At 35.5% G+C, this 24,021-nt stretch overlaps 1 protein-coding gene across 1 annotated transcript in view; it reads left to right on the plus strand.

Moving 5' to 3' along the window:
• The first annotated feature begins 1,004 nt into the window (after positions 1-1,004).
• Positions 1,005-24,021, plus strand: part of LOC150079217 (2-phosphoxylose phosphatase 1-like) — a 64,158-nt gene continuing 41,141 nt past the window's right edge. Inside the window, exon 1 of the mRNA XM_090382781.1 lies at positions 1,005-1,113. Coding sequence (XP_090238907.1) covers positions 1,011-1,113 — 103 coding nt within the window. The 5' untranslated portion in view covers positions 1,005-1,010. The remainder of the gene's footprint in view (positions 1,114-24,021) is intronic.

A 24,021-nucleotide genomic window follows, 5' to 3' on the forward strand; every position in this document is an offset into this window, starting at 1 on the left:
AGACTCTAGAAGTGGACAGTTTGAATAAATTCAAGGAAGAACTAGAGAGATTATTATAGTGAACTGACAGTTTCTTGCATCGTTTGTTATTTTTATTACTATGCTGATAACTCAGTGCAGCTGTAGAAAACATTAAGTGAATACTCGCTATGAGAGGAGCAATTTGGTCGGCCTATTCATCCTTCCTAAAGATGGCACGTTGTAATCGACAAGGGTGGACTCTAAAGGTTAATTGTAGTTTGTTCAGATTCAATAAGCTAAGTCATTTATGAACGCTTGTGCACAATTTAGTTACTAGTGCTCTGTGAAATGTTGGACAAAGAGTTCTAGTGGTTAGTGATGTGTGATATAGTACTTGAGAGATCATTCAACTTATAGTTACAAGAATAATTCAATTAGTGTGCGGAAAGTTAATTATCATGTGGAAAGCTAATTAGGGTGCTAGTCCAGTAAGGATTGCACTTGGAAATCAAAGGTCATCGTAACTCCAACTGGAGTAAAAGATTACAAAAAAAAATCTTGCGTTCATAAATTTCCGCGATAAAGTATGATTAGTAATTGCTCCTTCTGAGGAAATCGGCGATTAACTGCTGTTTTTGATGGAAGGTTTGATTATCTGTTAAAAAGAACCGGGGGAAAAGTGATTATAGTAAACTTAGTGCACACTCTAAATTTCTTTCAAATTCTACATATACGCCATTTTACCTACATTTTAGTAATGCGAATCAATATAAATAAATATGAATTAACTTTTAAAAATGATGTATATTGACATCATCGTGGTATTGCAGAATATAGTGTTGACAACAACCAATTTTTTCCACCGTACAACAGTTTTGGCGCTGATTCTGCTACGAAACTTTGCATGGAAATACTGGACTGTGCCAAAATACTGGACTTCTGCCGAATTTCGTGAGTCGGACAGCGTAGCTTTGCTTTGATCTATAACTACGCTGAATAGAGGGGGTTACTTGTCTCGAAAGAACTAAAATAATAAAAGAACACTCGGTATGATTGATAACAGTGCATCTGCAGTTATGAAATTTATAGCGAGGCATAAGTTGTTTTTCGGATCTTTGCTCGTTGTATGGATTGTTGGGATGATCTGTACAGGTAATAAATATCCTGATAACAATTTTCTACGTACTGATAAAATAAACTGTTTGTTTATATATATAAAACATGACTTCCAAATACAATGGAACATCCGAAATCATGCAACCTCAGGAACTGATCCTTTCCGGATGTTGGAATTTTCCTCGATTCAGTTCGTCATATTTTAATCGTAAAGAAGCTACCCAAAATATAGCATTGCTGCACAGTCATTTTTGTGGGAGGTATGGCAACGTACAACAACACGCAAAAGCAGTAGTAAATATACAATACATATTGTGAAATATATTCTCCCTTCAAAATATACCATACTGTGTGAGGTTATTATTAGTGGAAAATAACGCACGAAGGCACGAGCCAAAGGAAAAAATATACAAAAAAAACAATTACTTCATTTCTATCACCTGGTCATTCAAACTACTCACCTCCAAAACACCTGATGGAAGTTTGTTTCAGTAATCAGTTACTTTCTGGCTGCAAGAAAAGTTTTGTGCATTTGTCCTGCAAGCATTCTTTCTCAATTTAAATTTATGCCCCTCATGGATTCTGTCTGAGCAAGAGTAAGGATTCCATCAGCATTTAATTTACTCAATCCAATCAAATTCTTAAACATCTTATCATTTTACCTTGCAGATGTTCAGGGGCAGATCCAGGTTATGTAGCACCAGAAGGTTATACAATTTTTGGGGCCCTCTTTGAGAAAAATAATACAAAATTAGGTACGAAAGTGATTATTTGGAATGAGAAAAGAAATCACAACAAATTTAAAAAAGCTGACAAATACCCCAAACATCACAAAATCCAGAAAAATAACAATATTTTTATTAATTAACTGCCTGACACACCTCTATGATACATTTTTTCCTACTTTTTTTTTTTTTTTTTTTGGCTGCATACTCTTTGATCGCCTCTTCATATGACAATGATTTTGTAATATCATTTTCTATAGAGAGAATCGAAAGATAATTTGATCTTTCCTCTAGCATGGTTGATTGAAATTTGTTTTTTATTATTGATAGTGTAGAAAAGTTTCTTTCAGCTTCACAATTTGTTATTGGTAATGCCATGTGAATTTTTAGGATTGTTATCAAATTTTGGAAAACCTCTATCAAGTTTCTTTCATATATGAGCTGTAAGATTTCAGAGTATTTCAACTTTTCTTGTGCAGTGATTAATCAATACTCTTTGAATTGACAACACTCATTAACTAGTTTGTTATCGATGTCCTTGTTGTAGTGGCATATTATGAGTTTTATGTTATCTTCGTCGATGTTGGTATTTTGTGTCAAATCAGCAGGAAATTTAAATATCTTTCCAGTGTGTTCACATGATTCAATCCTCTTCATTAATTGTATTATCAAACAATCCAAGAGCCTATTCATTACTTCTATTCGAAATTTATCTCTTCCTCATAATTAATTACTGCTTTTGGTATGATTTGAAAATTTTTTGTTACAATTTGTTTCTCATTGTCAGAATAATTTCTGTTGATTTCATCGCTTATCTGTATCACTTTTTTTTCATATTCCATTAATTTTTTATCTGAATTTTCTTCTAGTTCTTCAATAAATAAATTTAAAGATGACAAAAGAAGGTACCCTTCATATACATCCAAATCAGGAGTCTGTAATTTCTCACTTATTTTAACATTAGCAGAAGCATATGATGAACAAAAGCAAGCTTATACAGCATAAGCAAAAAAAAAAAAAAAAAAAAACTCCTTCCCATTTCACCCATCCATTCACTTCAAATGTTTGTCTAGTTCTGCTTTGAATTTATTTAAGCTGTCAACTTCTAAAACAACAAATGGAAGTTTGTTCCAGCAATCAATCACCCGCTAGCTGAAGGCAAATTTCCGCACATCTATTCTACAACTCTTTCTTCAATGTGAATTAATGTTCCCTCAGGCAATTAATCTGGGCAAGAGGAAGAATCCTATCAGTATTGAGCTTGCTCAAACTATTCAAGGCCTTATACATCTCAATCAGATCACCCTGCAGGTGCCTAGTCTCCAGACTGCAGTTTGCAGAACGTAAACCTTTCTTCATAAGAGCAACCCTTTGTTCCATTTACCAATCTCGTTGCCTGTCTCTGTACTTGCTCTAGTAGCTCTATATCCTTCCTAAAATGAGGCCTCCAGAACTCTGTACAGTACTCAAGGTGTGGCTTAACCATTGCCTTATACAAGAGGATAATCACCTCCTTATTGAAACATTTCAAAACGTCTTTCCAAATTGCAGTTAAAATTGCATATTCAAGCTTTATGAACTTTTTGAATAAACATTTTGCATCTTGTTTGTGTTTGGGTTTCTCTTCCGAGTCTTTTAAAATATATATTTTGGAGTCCTTAAAACGTTGCTGTACTCAAGTTGCAAGGCTTGAACTGGGGCGCCTCCGTAGCCAGGTGGGAAGGAGCAGCAGTGCATAGCACACGCTTCTTGATTAGACCGGGGTTCGAGACCGTCACCACCAAATGCGGAAAGGTCAGGGAATGACCACCGTATACCCCGGAGCAATATGGCCTCAGTTGCTAATGCTCCTAAAAACGAAATAACTAACTAACTAACTAGCTTGAACTGGGCAGACCATCTCATTACACTTAGACTCTTTAAATAAAAATTCAAGTTGGCATGTGTGTTCAAAATACTCCATCTACAAGACAAACCCAAAAATAAACATATAACTGTTGAAAAATACTGAAGTCGTCAACAACTTCAGATACTGTGGAGGCAGCTTTTTCTCTGATGAGATTAATGGAATGAGCTGTGCATGGCACATATTCTGCCTACTTATTAATGTTTTTAAGGAGTGCTTGCAGCCCTTTGTCTTCACCTTTCATAACAGCTGTGTTGTCATACAACTGACCGAGAATGTTATTCAACAGTAGGTTACCATCGTACAGAACTTGTTTCACGTTATTGAAAAAAGTCACAGAAATGCGACTTTTAAGTGTGACTGCTATTAACCACCTTTGTTAACCTTCATATCATATTTTAACCTCTGATTTTGGTTAAAATATCTTAGTTTTGTAAATTTTAGAAAAATGTATGACCGTGTGAACAGATTGTTAGGGTCCCTCACAGGACCTTGGAAGGGGCCCAATGCAACTGCAGGGGCCCCAAAGCTTAAGCTTTATTAGCTTCATGGTAAATCCACCTCTTCAGATGCCTAATTTCTAGATGCTGCAATTTGCAGAATTGAAGTCATATTTAATAAGGGCATTCTGTTGTCCCTGACTCTTCCCTGCACTCATTCCAACCATCCACATTCTTCCTAAAATTGCACTTCCACACGTGTGCAGCCTAATCACTGCTGTATACAACAAGATGATCACCTCCTTGTTGCTGCTGGCAAAATTCCTGTATATTGACAGTACACCCATGAGCTGGCCTAGTTTGTAGCTTGTCTACTCTGTTTAGAAAACTTCATCAGACTGTATGAGTACCCCATGTCTTTTTCTTTGTTACACTGAGTGTATTACCACTCAACTGGTACCTTACTCTGGGATTACTGCTTCCTATATGCACTGCCTTCCATTTTTCAATATATCTTCTGCTAAGCCTCAATTGCCACTTCTCAACGTATCTCAACGTAGCTTTTAGGTCTTGTTGCAGCATATTACCTCAATTTCTGCTATTAACCACCCTTGTTAACCTTCATATCATCTTCAACTCTGACATTGAACTTGATATGTTTTCTTCAGTATTATTTATAATTGAAAACAGTAAAGGGTGCACCACCAAACCTTGAGGGATTTCACTAATAACATTAGACTGAGAAGTGCAGTGCCAATTAATAATCACTTTGCCATCTGCCACTCAACCATCTCTTTATCCATAGCAGTAACTTGCCTCTAATGTTATACTATTCCAATTTGTATAGTAGTCTTTCATGTTGAGAGCAGCTTTGCTGAAATTTAAGTATATGATATCATTATTAATTTTTTGCATCCAGTTCAACTATTATTACTAAATCTTAATGGCCAATCAGATAGGTCAGACAAGGTCTTTCCTTTAAGAATCTATGCTATGTTGCTGTACAATTGCATTACTTCTTCAATCGCTTACTCCATTATTTTCCCTGGAACAGAAGTCAAGCTTACAGGCATATAATTACTCGCTTTTCCTCTGATTCCCTTTTGTAAATAAGGAAGACATTTGATATTTCCTACCTATAGGGTCCTCTCCTGAATTGAAGGATGCTCTTATAATTATGGCTAAAGATTTACTTACTTCTTTTACTGCGTCTTTTATTATAATGGATTTATTAACGGGCCATCTTGTCTGACCAAATTGATTAGATACTGTGATGTAGTTTCAAATGAACTTGATGCAAAAAATAATTCTGATATCTTATATACTTGGATTTCAAGAAAGCTTTTGATAGTAGTCCTCATTAAAGACTGCTGTATGAAGTTTGAATAAATTCAAGGAAGAACTGGACAAGTTATTAGGGGGGGGGTGAAGAGGTGATGTAAGAAGTTTTTTTTTTTTGCTGCTGCATCAGCTTTCTTTCTAGCATTATTTATCTCTACTAATACTAATTGGATAGATCCATCCACCTAAAGACCCATTAGCTTAATTTATGTTTCAGGAAAAATAATGGAGTCACAGGTTAATGAAGTAATGCAGGACCATTTAGACTGGAGTGCAGTTATACTGCAGTCACAGCATGGATTTGTTAAGGAGCGATCTGGTCTGACCATTCTGACCAATGGATACTATGAAGCAGTAACATAGGAATTTGATGCAGACAATTTATTTTATTATCATATACTTGGATTTCAGGAAAGCTTTTGATACTCTTGGACATAAAAGACTGTTGTACAAATTGGAGCAGTGTGGCATTAAGGGAAAGTGACTGCTCTGGATAAAGGGATGGTTGAGTGGCTGTCAATGAACACTATTTTTTGTTTATTAATGTTATTAGTGGAGTCCTCCAGGGTTCAGTGCTGAGCCCGATATTGTTTTCTATATTTGTTAATAGTGAAGGTATATCAGGCTTGTCTAAGTTTGCAGATGATGCAGATATTGGCAGGGTGGTTAATGATAGTAGTCAAGCAATATTATTACAACAGGATCTAGAAAAATTAGGCAGATCAATTGAGAAATGACAGTTGTTGAAGTTTAACATTGAAAAATGCAATGTCTGTATATGTGGAAAATGAAAAATCCTGTGGATAATTGTGCCATCAGACATATAGTTCTCTGAGCAGTGCAGACTGGCTTCCAGGGTAGCTTGTGGTTTCATCAATGATGTATAAGAATTTTTCTATCAGGATAAAGAGGTGATTATCCCATTGTATAAAGAATGGTTAGACCACATCATGAGTACTCCATGCAGGTGTGGAGGCCTCATTTTAGAAATGATGTAGATCTGCTGAAACAGGTGCAGAGAAGGGCAATGCGATTGGTCAGGGTAACAAAAGAGTACTCTTTCCAAGAAAGATTTCAGTTCTGCAAATTGCAGCATCTAGAGACTAGGCACATGCAAGACAATGTGATTGAGGTGTTTAAGGATTTAAATGGTATGATCAATCTCAGTGCTGATGGCATTCTCCCTCTTGCTCTGATTACATACAATGGGACATAAATTTAAATTAAGGAAGGACAGTAGCAGGATAGATGTGCAGAAGTTTGCCTTCAGGCAGCAGGTAGTTGATTGTTGGAACAAACTTCCAACTGTTATGGAAGTGGGTTGTTTGAATAAATTGAAGGAAGAATGACAAGATATTGCAGCAGATAGACCAGTGATGTGAGAAGGTGTTTTGTTTTTGGCTGATACTGTATAAGCTTGCTTTTTTACCCATCATTTACCCATCACTAATGCTAACTGGATATAGCCTATCAATCCAAAGTGCCTCATTTACTTTTAACCCCAGGGGCTCACATCTGGTGAGTATGGGATTGGTGCACCCAGGGTCCTGAGCGGGATATCATCATTCTTCTCTTTCTTGGCAATTCCTTTCTACTTCTCTCTCTCTTAGGGTAACTTGGAAATTTTTTTTTTTTGGCTGGTGCAGCATAAGTGTCAGGCTTCCTTGCACCATGTGGCTAATAGTAATAGCTTCAACAATTTCTTTTCCACTTTCCTCTCAGTTATGACAAAGCCATTAATTCTCTGTTAGAATTTGATATACTTCTTGCATTCCCATCCCTAAAATATTTCTCACCTGTGTGTAGATGCAAAATATCTATTCAGTTTGTAAGCATCCTGAACAAGTTCATCAACAACTATGCCATTCATATCCAGTGGACCAATGTAATTCATCCCTTTCTATCTAGCATTAACATATAGTAAGTAAAGAATGCGTTGCTACTTTTCTTTCAATTCTTAGTCAAATATTTCATGTAATCTGCTTTTGTTTGCATAACCCCGTTGTGAGTTATTTTTATTATTATTATTATTATTATTATTATTAGCTATATGGTGCAAGGAAGCCTGAGGCTTATGCTGCACCAGCCAAAAAAAAAAAAAAAAATTCCCGAGTTACCCTGATAGAGAGAAGTAGAAAGGAATCACCAAGAAAGAGAAGAATGATGATATCCAGCTCAGGACCCTGGGTGTGCCAAGCCCATACTCGATGACTGTAGACTAGTTTGAACTTGCTGTACATTTCTGTATCCTGTCATAATTTTTAATCATTTTGTACATTTTGTTTTTCTGTCAATGGTCCCATCAGTTTACATGTTATCTCTTTGTATCTAAACCTTGAATAGAATCTCTTAGTTGGAATGAAAAGCTTGATGGCTTCTACAGTTCCTTCCCTGATTGCTTCCCATTTATTATTTGCAGTTGGTAATGTTATCAGTTGATCCCACTGAAAAAGGATTTAAAAACTGTCAAATAGTCACCTTTACAAATGCAAAATCCCTTCCCTTTATTCTTGACAGTAGTTGCATTTTAACACAAATCTCACATCAGTATACTGTGATCCTTTATCCTCAGATTCTTACTGCATGAAGAGTTACTGTTTGTAATGAGATCAAGAGTGTTACTTTCTCTAATGGCCCTGGGTGCCAAGTGAATTGTAACCAGGCGATTAATATGTGCGATCTATCTAGAGCGACTGTTAGTTAGCATTAGCATATGATGCAAGAAAGCAAGCTTATACAGTTAATAGCCAAAAAAAAAAAAAAAACTTCCCATTTCACCCATCCATCTGCTCCAAAAGTTTGTCCAGTTTTTCCTTGAATTTATTTAAGCTATCAACTTCCACAATGACAGATGGAAGTTTGTTCCAACAATCAAATACCCACTGGCTATAGGCAAATTTCCTTACTTCTTTTCTACAACTGTCTTTCCTCAACTTGAGTATATATCCCCTCAGGTTTGTAATCTGAGCAAGAGGAAGAATCCCATCAGCATTGCTGCTTCTGCTTAAACCATTCAAGGCCTTATACATCTCAATCAGATCACCTTGCCGGCACATAGTCTCCAGACCATGCAATTTGCAGAACTTAAGTCTTTCTTGGTAAGAGCACCCCTTTGTTCCCCTCACCAATCTTGGTGCCTTTCTCTGTACTCATTCCAGCAATTTTACATCCTTCCTAAAATGAGGCCTCCAGATCTGTACACAGTACTCAAGGTGTGGCCTGGCCATTACCTTATGAAAAGGGATAATCACCTTATCCCTGCTAGCAAAATTCTTGTATGTCATTCACAAGACTCCATGGCCTGCTCTGGCCGCTTGTCTGCACTGTTAAGAAAACTTCATATCTGACTGCACAATTATCCCCAGATCTTTTTTGTTCTCCACTACCCTGAGTATAGTAGCACTCAGTTCATACATTTCTATGGGGTTACCTCTACCCATATGTAGTACTTTGCATTTGTTAATGTTAAACTTCAGTTGCCATCTCTAAGCCCATCTACTCAAATTTTTTAGATCCTGTTGAAGAAGCATACTGTCATTACCTTTGTATCATCTGCAAACTTCAAAATTAAGCCTTATATACCTTCATCAGTATCACTGATAAATGTACAAAACAATGGACCCAACTTATATAGATAGAATCTTAATTTTCATTTACCTTAATTACCACTCACCTTGTTTCTTAATTACTTGGTGTATTATTACTTATATTTTAAAAGTGGTACTTGTGATATGCTTGTGAGAGGCATCCTAAATAGGGTCTTCTAATTTTTGATCTCATTTGACTGAAAATATTTTAACTGGAGATATGGATACTAGCAATTAGATAGTAACCATATCTCAGGCTTTATTTTTTGGCCTAAACTTTGTTTGTAAACAAGTTATTAATAAATCTAAACTACACTGCTCAACAAAATTAACAGAACAAAATGTTTATCACAAATATTTTATTGTGAACATTGTTGCCGAAGGCAAATATTTCCTATAATAGTCATCCTGGCATGCAAATTTTGAGTATCCAATAGAAGTTCACCCCAGGCACTCACATCTGGTGAGTATGGGCTTGGCACACCTAGCATCCTGAGCTGGATATCATCATTCTTTTTTTTTCTTGGTGATTCACCTTCTACTAGCGAGATTTGGAAGTTAATTAATATTTAAGTGTCCGTAGATTTACCATTCGTAACTTGCCGCCTTTGTTCTACGATATGTTATATCCCGAACTAGATAGCGTTAGTAAGTATAGTATATAATATAATATATTATTGTCAATTAATCAGTAAAATCTATTAATTTTGTTAAACTTGGTTGTCAGTTAAATTGTACTTTTAACTAAATACATATAACGACTTAGATTACAAATGTAACATAATTAATCAATACATAACTTGATACGGAAGTTATATAAACGGAACTCGTAGAAAATACTTGATACTGAAAAATATATATATATAGCATTATAACTGTGTTGGGATACAAGTTTAGGGTTATACTTTTGTACTGAAATTGAAATTTTATTAAAATTAAATCAAAATTATGACTCAGACCAGAGCAGCAAAGCAAAAGGCTCAAGCTAATGGGAGTGCTATGGCACAGAGGAGAACTGAGAGGGGGCAGTTGCCCTCTGAATCACGGCCTTTTAAAATGCACTGCTTGCTTGATGTTTGCAGAGCAATCGGGTACGGGACATGATACTGCCAAGGGGGATGTCTTTGTGTGTGCGCGATGCAAGGAGTGTATCGATATCAGGCAACAATTCGGCGTTCTTATGGGCCTATATGAGAGCTTGAAGGACAGGGTGGATGCCCTCGAAGAAACTAAATTGAGGGGCCCATCAAGCTCTCAGCTGCCCACATCAACGCCAGAGCTTGCACTTGGGCATCGTGTGACACAGAGACAACCCCCAAGGCAGAATGCGCTGGTCCCGAAGGAACTAGTAGTTGTTGCTGACTCTATTGTCAGGGAAACGGGGAACATGCTTTGTAAAAAAGATAGGTGGAACAGGACCAGGGTATGTCTGCCAGGGGCAAAGGTTGATGACGTTGTAGAGCGAATATCATCTTTTAAGGGCACAAAAGGTGATATAGTTGTACACGTTGGCACTAATAATATTAAGAGTAGGAGACTGGCAGAATTACTTAACAAGTACAGGTCACTGTTGAACAAAAGCCGAGAATTAGGGTTGAATTTGAAAGTGTCTGCAATTCTGCCCAGACACGATAGGAGGGAGTATATGATGAGAGCCTTGTCGATCAATTCGGCCCTGGAAAGATTGTGCAAGGCTCAAGGGGTAGAATTTTTTTCTGCCTGGACTGTACTTGTTAACAGGAGAGATTGCTTCTACAGGGATGGGATACACTTAAATAGAAAGGGTGCAAGAATATTTGCTGATGCTGTCGAGGCAGTGTTAGATGGGTCGGAAAACTGCTAGCTTGGGGGGGGGGATACAATGACTAATAGATTAACAGTAGCCACTGGCAGAGGTGAAAGTGATTCTTGCACTGCTTCTATTGGAATGAGCAGAAGCCTGGAAAACAAGATGCAGGATGTTTCAGAGACTGCTGGGAGTCATTGCGGTACAAGTAAACACATGGGTTGTGTTAGGGTAGCTAAGAATAGGAACAGGTGCATGTATACTGTACTTGTGTGTACACCAATGCTAGGAGTTTGGTAAATAAATTTGATGAATTTGAGGTATTGCTCAAAGCATCAAAGGTGGATATTGTTGAGATATCAGAGACATGGTGTCACACAGATATAAGGAATGCAGAACTGGAATTTGGGGAGTACAACGTCTACAGAAAGAATAGACAAGATAGGAAGGGAGGAGGGGTTATGCTATTAGTTAAGAAATAAAATCTAAGGAAGTGAAGCCAGTCGACATCACTGGACAGTGCACTGTCGAGTCAGTTTGGTGTGACATAAGCATTAGGAGATCAAAATTGAGAGTAGGAGTGTGTTACTAAGTGTTTCTTTTATGTGTTTTGTGTGCTGAATCCAGTAGCGTTGTTATTTATTTTTTTTTATCAATGTCAGATATGTTAGGGCTCACATCTGGTGAGTATGGGCTTGGCACACCCAGGGTCCTGAGCTGGATATCATCATTCTTCTCTTTCTTGGTGATTCCCTTCAATTTCTGACTCTCTCTCTCTCTCTCTCCCCCCCTCCCCCTACTGGTGCAGCATAAGCTTCAGGCTTCCGTGCATTATGTGGCTAGTAATAATAATAATGTTTTTGCAGCATATGTATTATATAAGTGCATACAAATACTATGACACATAGCACTAATATTCCTGTATCAGTAATATTCCTATGACTTTCGAACGAATGTCTCACTTTAGGCTATGTGTGTGTGGATATTATATGGGTTCGAAACAGGTGAGGTATAGCTTTGTTGGTGGCACTAAGTCTTGCAGTGCATACAGATTCTATTTTGAAATAAATGCCTGTTGCAGTTCAGGGCACTTCATTTATGCTGTGTTAGTTGCAGATGAACATTAGCTAATTGGTTTTGTGGTAGTTGTATTTGTATGCCTTTTGCTATAACTTGTAGAGCTCAAAAGTTATAATTTGTGGAGAGCTTACAAACCATTATGATGATTGCAAGTTTTTTATGATGGATATATAAACAGAACCTTTTTGAAAGTTTAAGTCTGTGGATCAAAAAGATGTAGTGTAGCCCAATGTACAATTCTCTATTGCTGCAGTGCCACACAATGAAGATCTGCCAATTTCCACTCCAGAGAAGTCTTCAGAATTGGTAAATCTTAGAAGCTTGTTCAGATAAAGTGACATTTCTCTAATTCAGCAGGAATTGGATGATTTAGTGAGGCACTTGTGTCTAACTAAATCCAGTGCAGAGCTCCTGACATCTCACTTTAAACAGTGAGTCTGCTGGATCCCAGCTTCAAGACTCCTACGTACTGAAGAAAAGACGTTATGAATTTATGCACATTTTCACCTGTTGCAGAATCCATTCCTGTTTTGATCTAAATGCCTTTACAAAGAACTCAGAATTGATCAGAGTCCAGATGAGATTATCTTTTTTATACAGTTGAAGGAAAAGTTTGAAAGCGGTGTTGCTTCTCAATGGGAATATACACTACAACCATCGATTTCTATTGTAAACTCTGCGTGGCAGAGTTTACAATAGAAATCGATGGTTGTAGAAATCTGTTTATGGTAAAGAAGAATATGGAAATGTGAAGCATGTATTAGAGAAGATCAGTTAAAACAAACACAAATGGGATGTCTGTGGGGATTTCAAGGTGTTGGGATTCCTTCTGGGTTTGCAAGGTGGTTTCACTAAATTCCCTTGCTTTCTTTGCTCAGCAGCTCAGTACCACAGTAGAGGAGAATGGTCTGCCAGAATTGAGTTGCACACAATCTAGTAAATAATCCCTTAGTTCAATGAAACAGTCTTGCTTCCACTACTCCATATCAAGCTGGGACTAGTCAATTTATTAAAGCATTGGTTCTTCAAATGACATCTTCCAGCAGATTACACTCGTTGTTTCCAAAATTGTTTGATGTAAAAGTGAATGTGTGGCATATTTATTGGTCTACAAGTTAGAGATGTTGGCTTCACAAGAACTGGCAGACCAACTGGCTGATGCTGAACAAAATGTCTGGCAGTTGTTTCATCTTTATTATTATTAGCTATATGGTGCAAGGAAGCTTGAGGCTTATGCTGCACCAGCCAAAAAAAAAAATTCTGAATTACTCAGAGAGAGAGAGAGACAGAGAGAAGGGAATAACCAGGAAAGAGAAGAATGATGATGATGTTCAGCTCAGGACCCTGGGTGTGTCAAGCTCATATTCACCAGATGTGATCTTATAGTGAATGGCTTTCTTGGTAATGTTGAGTAAAAATTACAACTAGTTGACAAGTGGATTGAAAATTTTGGGGAAGTGGAATGCAAAATGAAAATTAAGTTACATTATATACACTCCCACTTGGATTTTTGAAAGCAAATCTGGGTGATATTAGTGAAGAGCATGAAGAGAGTTTCCTAGGACATATGGTCAATAGAAAAGAGGTACCAGTGAAGGTGGGATTAAATCTATAATGGGTGACTACACCTGTTTCTTGGTTTGGAATGATCTCACTGATCATCCCAAAATGTCTCGCTCAAAAAAATGAAGATAAACAGAACCTTTTTGAAAATTTATTACAGTTTCATCTTAGTAAATCTACACCTGCTGTACTGAATACATCCCACACAATCCTTTTGTTGTTTCACCGAGGACATTAGAGGATTCTTAAGTCTTGATGCCTAGAAGTTGTCAGATCCTTACAGCACTTCTCCACCTGTTCTTAAAAGCTGTGCTCCATCGTTAGTGCCTGCTAACATGTTACCTTTTAACCCTTTTATTTCATTCATGATTTTTTTCTTCTTTGGAAATTTGCTCATATCCAGTCAATTCCTACAAAGGTTAACAAATTTCTTTCTTCCAATTATCATTCTAATGTACATACCTCAGCCCTTTCCAGAGTAACAGAAAATCTGTTAACTGCCAATTCTTACACTAAATTGAAATGTTTCATATGATTAATTATTGCCGATATGGATTCTGTCAGTCAAGGTTGACGTTAAGTGTAAGTAAATTGGGTACCTATGTGTCAAAGGTACTGCTCAGTACTAATACTACTTACTTAACCTTGTTGTAGTAGGCAGGGTTTCTACATCTCATTAACCAAAAGCAGAAAATGTTAAATTAAAATATCTGTTATAATCAATTCTTTATGAATTTTAGTATTCCTGTAGTATAGCATTCACTTATGATCTACATCATTAATTTTTTTTTTAATTGTAGAGGTATTGCTGTAAAAAATTCTTTATAGTTCCATGTTGGTGTACAAAGTGTGGCACACACGTCCTTCTCTATTTTTTATAGACCTTTGTGTCATGTAACTATTCCACAAGTGAGATTGATGCTCGCTGTTCATCACACAAGACCAGTAAATAATTTCATTTGGACAAAATTGTTATTACCAAAGATGTTATTTGTTCTATTATTCAATATAAGTATCAGAATAAAGTTATGAAGTGCACCAATTTTAATTATTTTTGCTTTTTATCACAAAAAAACTAAATGATATATAAAGATAAATGCAGTGGTCACGCAAATCTTATTACAATAATGGTAGCATGGCACTTTTGACAGGTGCCTTTCTTCTTTTTTTTTTTTTTTTTCTGTAAAATAATTTGGGTGTTTTTGAATTGTCCATCCATATAATACCAATATTTTAGCCTTTTTTAAAAGATTGTAATAATTATTGTATGTATCTTTTAATTTTTTTATAAAAAAATAAATTTTTATAAAATGTAGCTTTTTATTATTATTATTTTTTTTTTCAAAATATCAGAAAAATGTTAATTATTCTGAAAATAAAAAAAAAAACCTAAGGCAAAAAATATATACTTGTGTATACAATTCTGATCCATTTTCCAGTTGAAAAGATCGTTCGGCATGCAAAATTTTAAACATGTGAATGTGCATATATATGTACAAATACTTTTATAAAAAATCAAAAATATATGTACATATTATTCTGCACTTCAATTTACAAATTTTTTCAAAATTCTATTTCAGTTTTCGTATTCGTCACAGCACACTTAATATGATAACTACCCATCTTGCTTTTCACAGAGTAGTGTCCATCTTGAATGAATATTATATTGCATTTCTGCATATTTACTATGTGAAAATAATAACAAATTGTGGGAGTGGAAAGCCAGCCAATCTTGAACATTTAACAAACATGGAATTTTAAACTTCATAGCAAAGTCGTTTTCCATTTTCATGAAAATGGGAAAAGTATTCCATAATGGTGGTACAGCACCGAAAAGACACTCACATTTAATTACTCTGTGAAAACTGTAATAAAAAAATTCAGGAATTGTTGCACTAAAAGTTTGATTATATTTAGGAAGCTAGAAATAATTTCAGATTTTTAATAATTAATTAAAGTTATAGCAGGAGCATTGTGTTCTCTCTCTCTCTCTTCCCCCCCCCCCCCAACTTTTTAAACTATGCTGAAGTTCCCCGGCTTTGTTCTTTCATCCACTCTTTTCTTACTATGCACTAATGATTTACTCGCAGTTAGTGGAAATCCTGTTCATAGTTTTGATGATAGTATACTATATTCCATCTTCCAGTATGACAATTCTGCTCTGCAAAAATATGGTAGATAATTTTTAGGTAATTTCACAGTAGGAAGAAGGTAACTTACTAACTGCAGGTCTTCTAAAACCCAATCCTGTTTTAATTCTTGCAAAAAGAAAAAAGTCTGCAGCTCTCATACTCTTCTTCAACAACATACATTTTTAGACAAGATCACAAACACACATTTACTGATGATAACTGTGCTTCTGACCTTTTTTTGGCATAAACATGTTGTAGCTGAGTCATAAAACACAAGATCGTAAACTCCTTTTACCCTATGTGGCCATACCACAATATAAACAGAAAAATTTTTTATACCACAAATATTGCTTCCTCTGCATCAAATAGGCTCTGAGTGCCAAACAAGTGATTAAAAGTGCCTCCTCTCATAAATCAGTTGATTGCAGAGCTTATTAAAATTTTATTTTAAAAAGTTACATAGTAAATTTGCTCTTCAAAGTAAATAAGTAAGCCTATGAAAAGAAAGGAAAGACACCTTTCTTATTGTATACATACCTAACTTTATTAACACTAACTACTATTGTCGCACTTGGTTACTGGTGGCACTACGCCTGCCTCCATTTGTAAGGGCTGATAATCCGGAGGAAAAGTCATCCTCCAGGGCTAAAAATGAATCTAGAAAACTATCTTTCTGATGAGCCAAAGAGCTCAAGACATATGGATGCATATCATACTACCAACCTAACATTCATTCTGAACAACTAAACAAGTTAGCAAATATATGCAGTGTTACATTTCAGGAACATTAGATTTTTATATCTTAAATTAATTGAATTTTTTATTTTTCTGTAATTAATAGAAGTGAAAAGTAATAACTAATTATCTTTAATCAATTAATTACTAACCGATTAACTAATAATATATAAAAGTAATTGTTTTCACTTCACTGCACAATCTTCACAACATGATATTCACTAAATGTTTGGTGCCTCCATAGCCAGGTGGGCAGGAGCAGCAGTGCGTAGCACACGCTTCTTGATTAGACCGGGGTTCGAGCCCGTGACCACCAAATATGGAGGATGCGGAAAGGTCAGGAAATGACCACCGCATATCCCTGAAGCAATATGGCCTTAGTTGCTAATGTTCCTAAAAACCAAATAACAACAACAACTAAATGTTTTGTAATATTTTGAAATCAACAGCATGTTAAATGCAAAGCATATTTAAATTAGTGCATGGCAATGAACATTAAATCTGGTGCTTCAACTACAATTTATAGCTAAAGAAATTTTCTAAAAGAGCCAAATATAAAATTTCAAAAAATCCAATAATAGTATGTGGATAGATGGACAAAGAAATAATAACTGCCAATTCTATTGGTCTGTCTGATTTTAATTAAATTTCAGATGGCTTGGCAAATCTTTCTTTAGAGCCAGATATAAAATTTCATGAAAATCTACCCACTCAGAGTTGAGTTATTACATGCAGATGGAGAGACAGATGAGTGGATGTGATGAAAACAATGGAAACTTCACGCATATATGCTAATACAACTAAAAAAACACAAATTACAAAGAAAAGTCTGCATTTTTGATAATTCACTCACTTTCAGATCGGCCAGTGGGTAAGCTGTTACCATTCATTATACAGAGACGTCTGGAAAATGCAGCAGGATCCACAAAAATGGTCAGTGCCTTCAGTCAGGTGGCTTATTCATAAAGACAAATCAACCATAACACCCACAACTTATTCTAAAAGTAACAACTATAAGTGGAATCCCAGTAACAGTTAAGGCTACTTCTCATAACAACTGTTTGACTCTGTTTCTGAGCATATCATTATCAAATGCTGCTAGCAGCCTATACCACAATATTCTATCTGAAAACAAGCCGATCAGTGATGGAATAAGGTTCTGCAATAATGTTCAAAAAAGGAAAAAAAAATTCAGCTTGGAATGAGTTCTGTAAAAATCGACCACTGCCATTCTCATTGGATACAAGACACTAAGAGCAAAGGCTTATTATATAAGAAACAGGCCAAAATAAAATCCTGGCTTAAATTTGCCTCCTTAACCAATAAAGTTTCAGATCCATGACTAATTTGCAACTGGGCTGCCTGGAAAAATTCAGACAGCCCAGCTACAAATTTCCTTCAATTATCTGCACAATAATGATGGAATGGAAAAGAACTATCCTCTCCTGACAAAATTAAAATTTCCCTCAGAGAAGCATTTTCTGATGTATCTTCAACATCTTTTAAAGAATTAAAGAGCTTGGCAGACCCATTTGTGAACCTTGCAGGGGTGAGGCAGCATTCGTAATTCAACTCTGGATGTGCAACAAATTTTATTAATGGAAAAAAAAGAAGAAAAAAAAAACATTGGCCATTCAATTGTTACAATAACATTATATACAATCCTCAATATATTTGGCAAGCATTCTGAGTTGTTGTGTTAATATATTACTAAATGTCATAATTTGTGTTATTCAGCTTCTTTCAGACTCAATTATGTTTAAGACATTTCATGACATTTATTGGTATTTCCAGTATAATAATAAAGAGAAATAATGTAAGATTTTATAAAATTCATTGATCCAGTCCATTCCCAAATTTGGATCTTTAAAAGCTAAAAAAACTTTACTCCTTACACTAATTGCATTGGGAGTTCCCATGACCTTTGGAACTCCCCCGACCAATTGATGTTATTAATAAATTTTGGAAGTATAATTGGATTAATTTGTAGAATTTGATTAGACCGGGGTTCGAGCCTGTCATCACCAAATACGGAGGATGCGGAAAGGTCAGGAAATGACCACCGCATATCCCGGAGCAATATGGCCTTAGTTGCTAATGCTCCTAAAAACCAAATAACAAACAATAACAATTTGTAGAATGTTTTTACTCAGTAGTAGTAATATTATTTTATCATTGAGTCTAGTAAGATGTTCATTGTTTTCCTTATTTTGTGTTATTGTACAGTGTGTTTTCTGTTAAGATATGTTTACACTTAGAACATGTACAGGACATTGTCATAGGTTTATGTCTTAGGTTTTTGTTAGCAACAATGTTCATAGATTTTGTTCTGAACAAATGTATGTGTGGCATATAACATATGGTGTTATATGCCACATATAACTCCATATTGACTCTGTTTACATATAAACAGAGTCAATATGGATATGGAGTCATGATGAGGTAATGTTCTTGCTTTCTTTTGTAACAAGTTGAGAAAAAAGAAAGACAATGTGTGAATAGTGGGTGAGAAATTTTTTATCCAGCAGAAACACCCATAGAGCCTACATTTGCATTTGAATGATCTGCAGTTGAATGATACCTTACTAGCTCCAGTGGCCAGCCTTTTAGATTTAATGATTTTTACAAATTCTGTTGTACTGAGATTTCAAACTATCTATTTTTTATTATTATTAATTCAGGGATGTTAGCTTCTAAAACTTCTCCTAAATTATCCCTTTTTTTTTTTTTTTTTTGGTTTCTGTAATATTTATTAAAAGGATTTCACATCTTTAATCTCTATTCTTCATTAGTTTTAACGTTATTTCTCGTGACTACTCCATGACGTTAGTGTGGAGTCACAGAGAGCAGATGTGGGGGCAGTGAAATCTGGAGTTATATTCTCTTCCTTGTCTTGTAAGCTTAAATTTTTAAGTTATGTAGTAGATGAAGTTTTAGTAACTGTTTAACTACTGTAATATTTTGTTAGTTTAATTCTTACCTTAATAATGGTTGTTACAAGATCCACATTGAATACCTCAAAGCACCTGTTTCAAATACTTCAAAACAGGTTATTATACCTAGAGACAGATATAACTGAGAACTTGTCAGAAACTCATGTAACTAGTGGCCTGTCAGGTAGATTTACCTTGATTTCAGGCCCCAGAACAGAATAAGCAAGTGCATACTGCTCTAGTTCAAGAGGATTTAGTTTTATTGGGAGATTCCATTGTCATGGTAATGGATAACATTTTGTTAAAAGGATAGGTGGGCTAAAACAGGGTGTATCCTGCTGGGAACAATGTAGTTGATCATGTCACCAACAGATTGTCAGATTTTAAGGTGGATAAAGAGAGCATTGTGATTCATTTGGGGACCATTGATATTAAACAAGCACAAACAGAATATTTACTGGATTGACAATTTAATTGTGTGCATGCCAAAATTCAATAACCTAGTTTTGTTTTCTCCTATTGAGTGATCCTTGGATTTTGTTCCCAACATTATTCAAAATATATTTTTTTGGATTTTCTATTTTGTTGGATACATGCATACAGCAAATATTCTGGACAAAAATCAGTACATGTACACAACTTTTGAATTTAAACTATCTCAATAACTTTGCAAGTTCTCTTTCTCATGATTATCCCAGGGTATTTCAGAATTATTATAATTGGTTGGTACCATTGACTGAACATATGACAGACTTTTTATACAGTAAATGAATTTATTTTATTTGTTTATTACCCACAACTCTCCTTAATTACAAACAAAACCATGATAGAATATTGAGACTTGTTTTTAACACATTTCATCTCTTTCTCCACTGGAAAATATCAAAGATTACGAAAAGAGTTAATCCATAGCACAGAGAAGGCAGCACTCATTTCTAACTTTTTTTGTAAATGTGTTTGCTATCAAAGTGATGCAGTATTTTATACTAAAGAAATACAGTGGATGCTGCTTATTGTGTTCACTTCAGAACACAACTTAATTGATAACAATAACCGATGAAACAAGAATGCAGCTGTTCAATGCTGTTTATCGATGTGGAGTGGAAATGTTACACTTTAACTGTCCACTGTTTTTTCGAGAACATCATCAATAAAAAGTGAAACTGTTATAATGTTTCTTGAAATCCATACAAACCATTAAAAACAAATAAAGAAATATTAAAATTAAGAACTAGTGAAGGGTTAATGCTCAATTATAAAAAAGTCAGATTGGTATGAGAACAGATATAGTACTTTCTTTCACAGAGTAATGAAACTGACCATATGAAATGTATGAAAACAGCAGTAACTAACCACACAAACATATCGAAATTCAAGAACACATTGGGGTGTTATGTAATCACCTCCACTGCATATGCATAAACTGCGATAAGGCATTAAAGCAGTAACATAAACTGAAGTGCTGATTACAATAAACACCATTTTTTTTTTTTTTTTTATGTATCAGTATACGCCCAATTGGGACTTCTTAAAAGTGATAACATTATGTGCAATCACAATAAGCCTCATACACTGTACTATATAAAAACACACAGTATTCCAATGTATCGTAACACTAGCACCACTTGGAAGTAATGGTTAATTCCAGAGGTCACATAACAGTTATATGCCAGTACCAATGAAAAGTAGAATATAACAGGTGTGCACACACAGTATTCCAATGTATCGTAACACTAGCACCACTTGGAAGTAATGGTTAATTCCAGAGGTCACATAACAGTTATATGCCAGTACCAATGAAAAGTAGAATATAACAGGTGTGCACACTCAGTGACAGGTAGATTGGGAGAATCTAGAAAAGGGCCGCCTAGACCCTCTTGTGAAGAAATCTAGAAAATGAACTAGATCTTTTCACAAGAGGTGTGATAGGAGGCCGTCGTCACATAGTGGGCATGTATGTTTACCAGATAACAGAAAGAGTGGGACAAAGAATCAACTATTGGGAACACTGTACATTAGTGGAAGACAGAAAGTAATGTAAATATTTATTCCAAGTAGATTGACCACCATTAATGAACCTTAGAGCATCTCAACAGTTGAAACTGAAAGTGAGAGGAAATCAGATAGACACTCTTAATTGTCTGCTGGGATGCAGGTGTTAAATGTCCACTAAAATGTCTTAAATTTAAAAAATTGAAATATCTATTAAAGCGATGCAGTAAAGCGATTTTAGTTTTCCTTCATTATTGGTTTGACTTTTAATCTGTATTGTTAATTTTCTTTGTTATTGAAGAAGTTTAGCCATAAAAAAATAATTTTTTAAAAATCTTTGAGCAGTAACATAAACCGAAAGTATAATTATAAAATGTTACAAAACAATAATTTAAAATTAACAGCATTTATCATGTCCAGTCATTCGGTGCTCTGACTTCAACTTAATCATAACATCTCAACTTGATCAATACATCTCCCAACTGTCAATGCTCGCTTGTTTCAGATGTTGTTTGTGTCTGGCTTGCTATCAATCATTCAAGGACATGAGTTTTTTAAATTTTATTTCTGTTTTTCCTTTTTAAGTTTCTTTCACTGACAGTAGGAAAATGCAAGTGCTAAAAACATTATAAAAGAATGTCTGAAGTGTGTCAGAAGGGGTTTTATTTAAAAAAATAATTAAAAATCTATATGTATTCAATATAAGTATTGTATGTATTCAATATGTATTCAGACGGGCTGCAAGAGTAGCTCATGGAGTATTGTCAATGATATACAGGAATTTTTCCAGTAGGGATAAGGAGGTGATTATTCCATTGTATAAGGCAATGGTCAGGCCACACCTAGAGTACTGTATACAGGTCTGGAGGCCTCATTTCAAGAAGGATGTAGAGCTGCTGGAACGAGTACAGAGAAGGGCAACAAGATTAGTGAATGGAACAAAGGGGTGCTCTTACGAAGAAAGGCTTAAGTTTTGCAAATTACAGTGTCTGGAGACTAGGCACCAGCGAGGTGATCTGATAGAGGTGTATAAAGCCTTGAATGGTTTAAGCATGCTCAATGCTGATGGGATTCTTCCTCTAGCTCAGAAAAATCACCTGAGAGGGCATAAATTCAAATTGAGGAAAGACAGATGTAGGATAGACGCGAGGAAATTTGCCTTTAGCCAGCGGGTGGTTGGTTGGTGGAACAGACTTCCATCCCTTGTGGTGGAGGTTGATAGCCTAAATAAGTTTAAGGCTCAGCTGGACAGGTATTTGGAACGAACAGAGGGGTGAGGTGGAAGTGGGGTTTTTTTTTTTTTTTTTTTTGGCTGATGCTGCATAAGCTTGCTTTCTTGCATCAAATGCCTCTACTAATGCTAATGCTAATAAGAAAATGGATTTTCACAGTTGTGTTCAGAAAAGATTGAAAATAAAAATCATATCAAAAGGTGAACAGTACTGAATTATTTATTGTTGATTTTTAAGGTTATAAAATGGGATTACCTTTTCCAAGTATGCCTCTGTGGATTAAAAATAAATTAATGTGCCAGCTAGATAGTTAATGAACTTACTCAAGAAACAATTAACAGAACTAGGATAGGTCAAGAACCAACAACCTCAGAAAAACACATTATAAAATGGACTACCATGGTCAATCAGTTGCTCATATGCTCACTACTTATCCTGGTGTAGAGGATAGGCCCTGAATAGTATAGCACTGGCAAAACATGATGTGGAGTGATGATCATGCTCCACAGTTAAGTTATCAGATGGATGCACTTTTGGTGTAACATGTGCCTGAAAAACAGTTTTACCCATGTTGTTTTGCCCCAAAGTGAAGTTTGGTAATAGTATTGATGGTGCAGGCCTGTTTTACATGATTTGGACTTGGCCTACCAGTTGTCAAACTATGAATGCAGCTGCTTATTGTAGCATTCAGAACAACTCTCTCTCTTGTCAAAGAAATGTAGCAATTCTTTGTAGAATGGCCATATTTGCATCAGTATGTTAATGCTCTGTCACCAAGAAATAAGTCTAGCACATTAGTCAAATGTGTGCAGACATATTTTTTCAAACTACTGTTTTTTTTTCTTCAGCGTATCAGCCTTTCGGCTGATTTGCCCCTTTGATGAGCTGTCTCCATTTCTCATGGTCTTGTGCTAGGTGTTTCACTTCTGCATAACTCTGAAGCCCAGTTTCCTTCAGAATTGTATTTATGATGGTGTTTCTTGGTCTTCCTTGTTTTCTTTTTTCTGGTGTTTTGCCTTCCAGCATGTCCGGTAACATCCCTCTATGCCTCGTGGTGTGTTGGGTCCATTGTAGCTGTTGCCTTCCAATTCATCTTAGCAATAACCATGTTATTTCTCATTTTTTCTGCCCAGCTAATCTTTTCTATTTTCCACCAGCATCATATTTAAAATGCCTCTATTTTTTTCAGACTGGTTTTGTTTAATGTCCATGTCTCTGCTGAATACAATGCAGTTGATCAAATGTATGTTTTTATAATTCTTTTTCTTAGATCTAGTGACATATTTCTTTGGCTTAGTAAAGAGATTTTGCCTCTAAATGCCTGTTTTGCCATTGCAATTCTTGAACTGATTTTATTGTGGCAAGATGCATCTTGTGTTATAATCCTATATACAGGCATACCTCGGTTAACGTTACCTCTGATAACGAAGCTTCGATATAACGAAGTCGGCAATTTCAAGCCCCATTTAACATAAAAAAAATATTCCAGTTT

The sequence above is a fragment of the Mastigoproctus giganteus genome, chromosome 10 (assembly GCF_048544385.1).
Source record: "Mastigoproctus giganteus isolate SK-2022 chromosome 10, ASM4854438v1, whole genome shotgun sequence".
NCBI lineage: Eukaryota > Metazoa > Arthropoda > Arachnida > Uropygi > Thelyphonidae > Mastigoproctus > Mastigoproctus giganteus.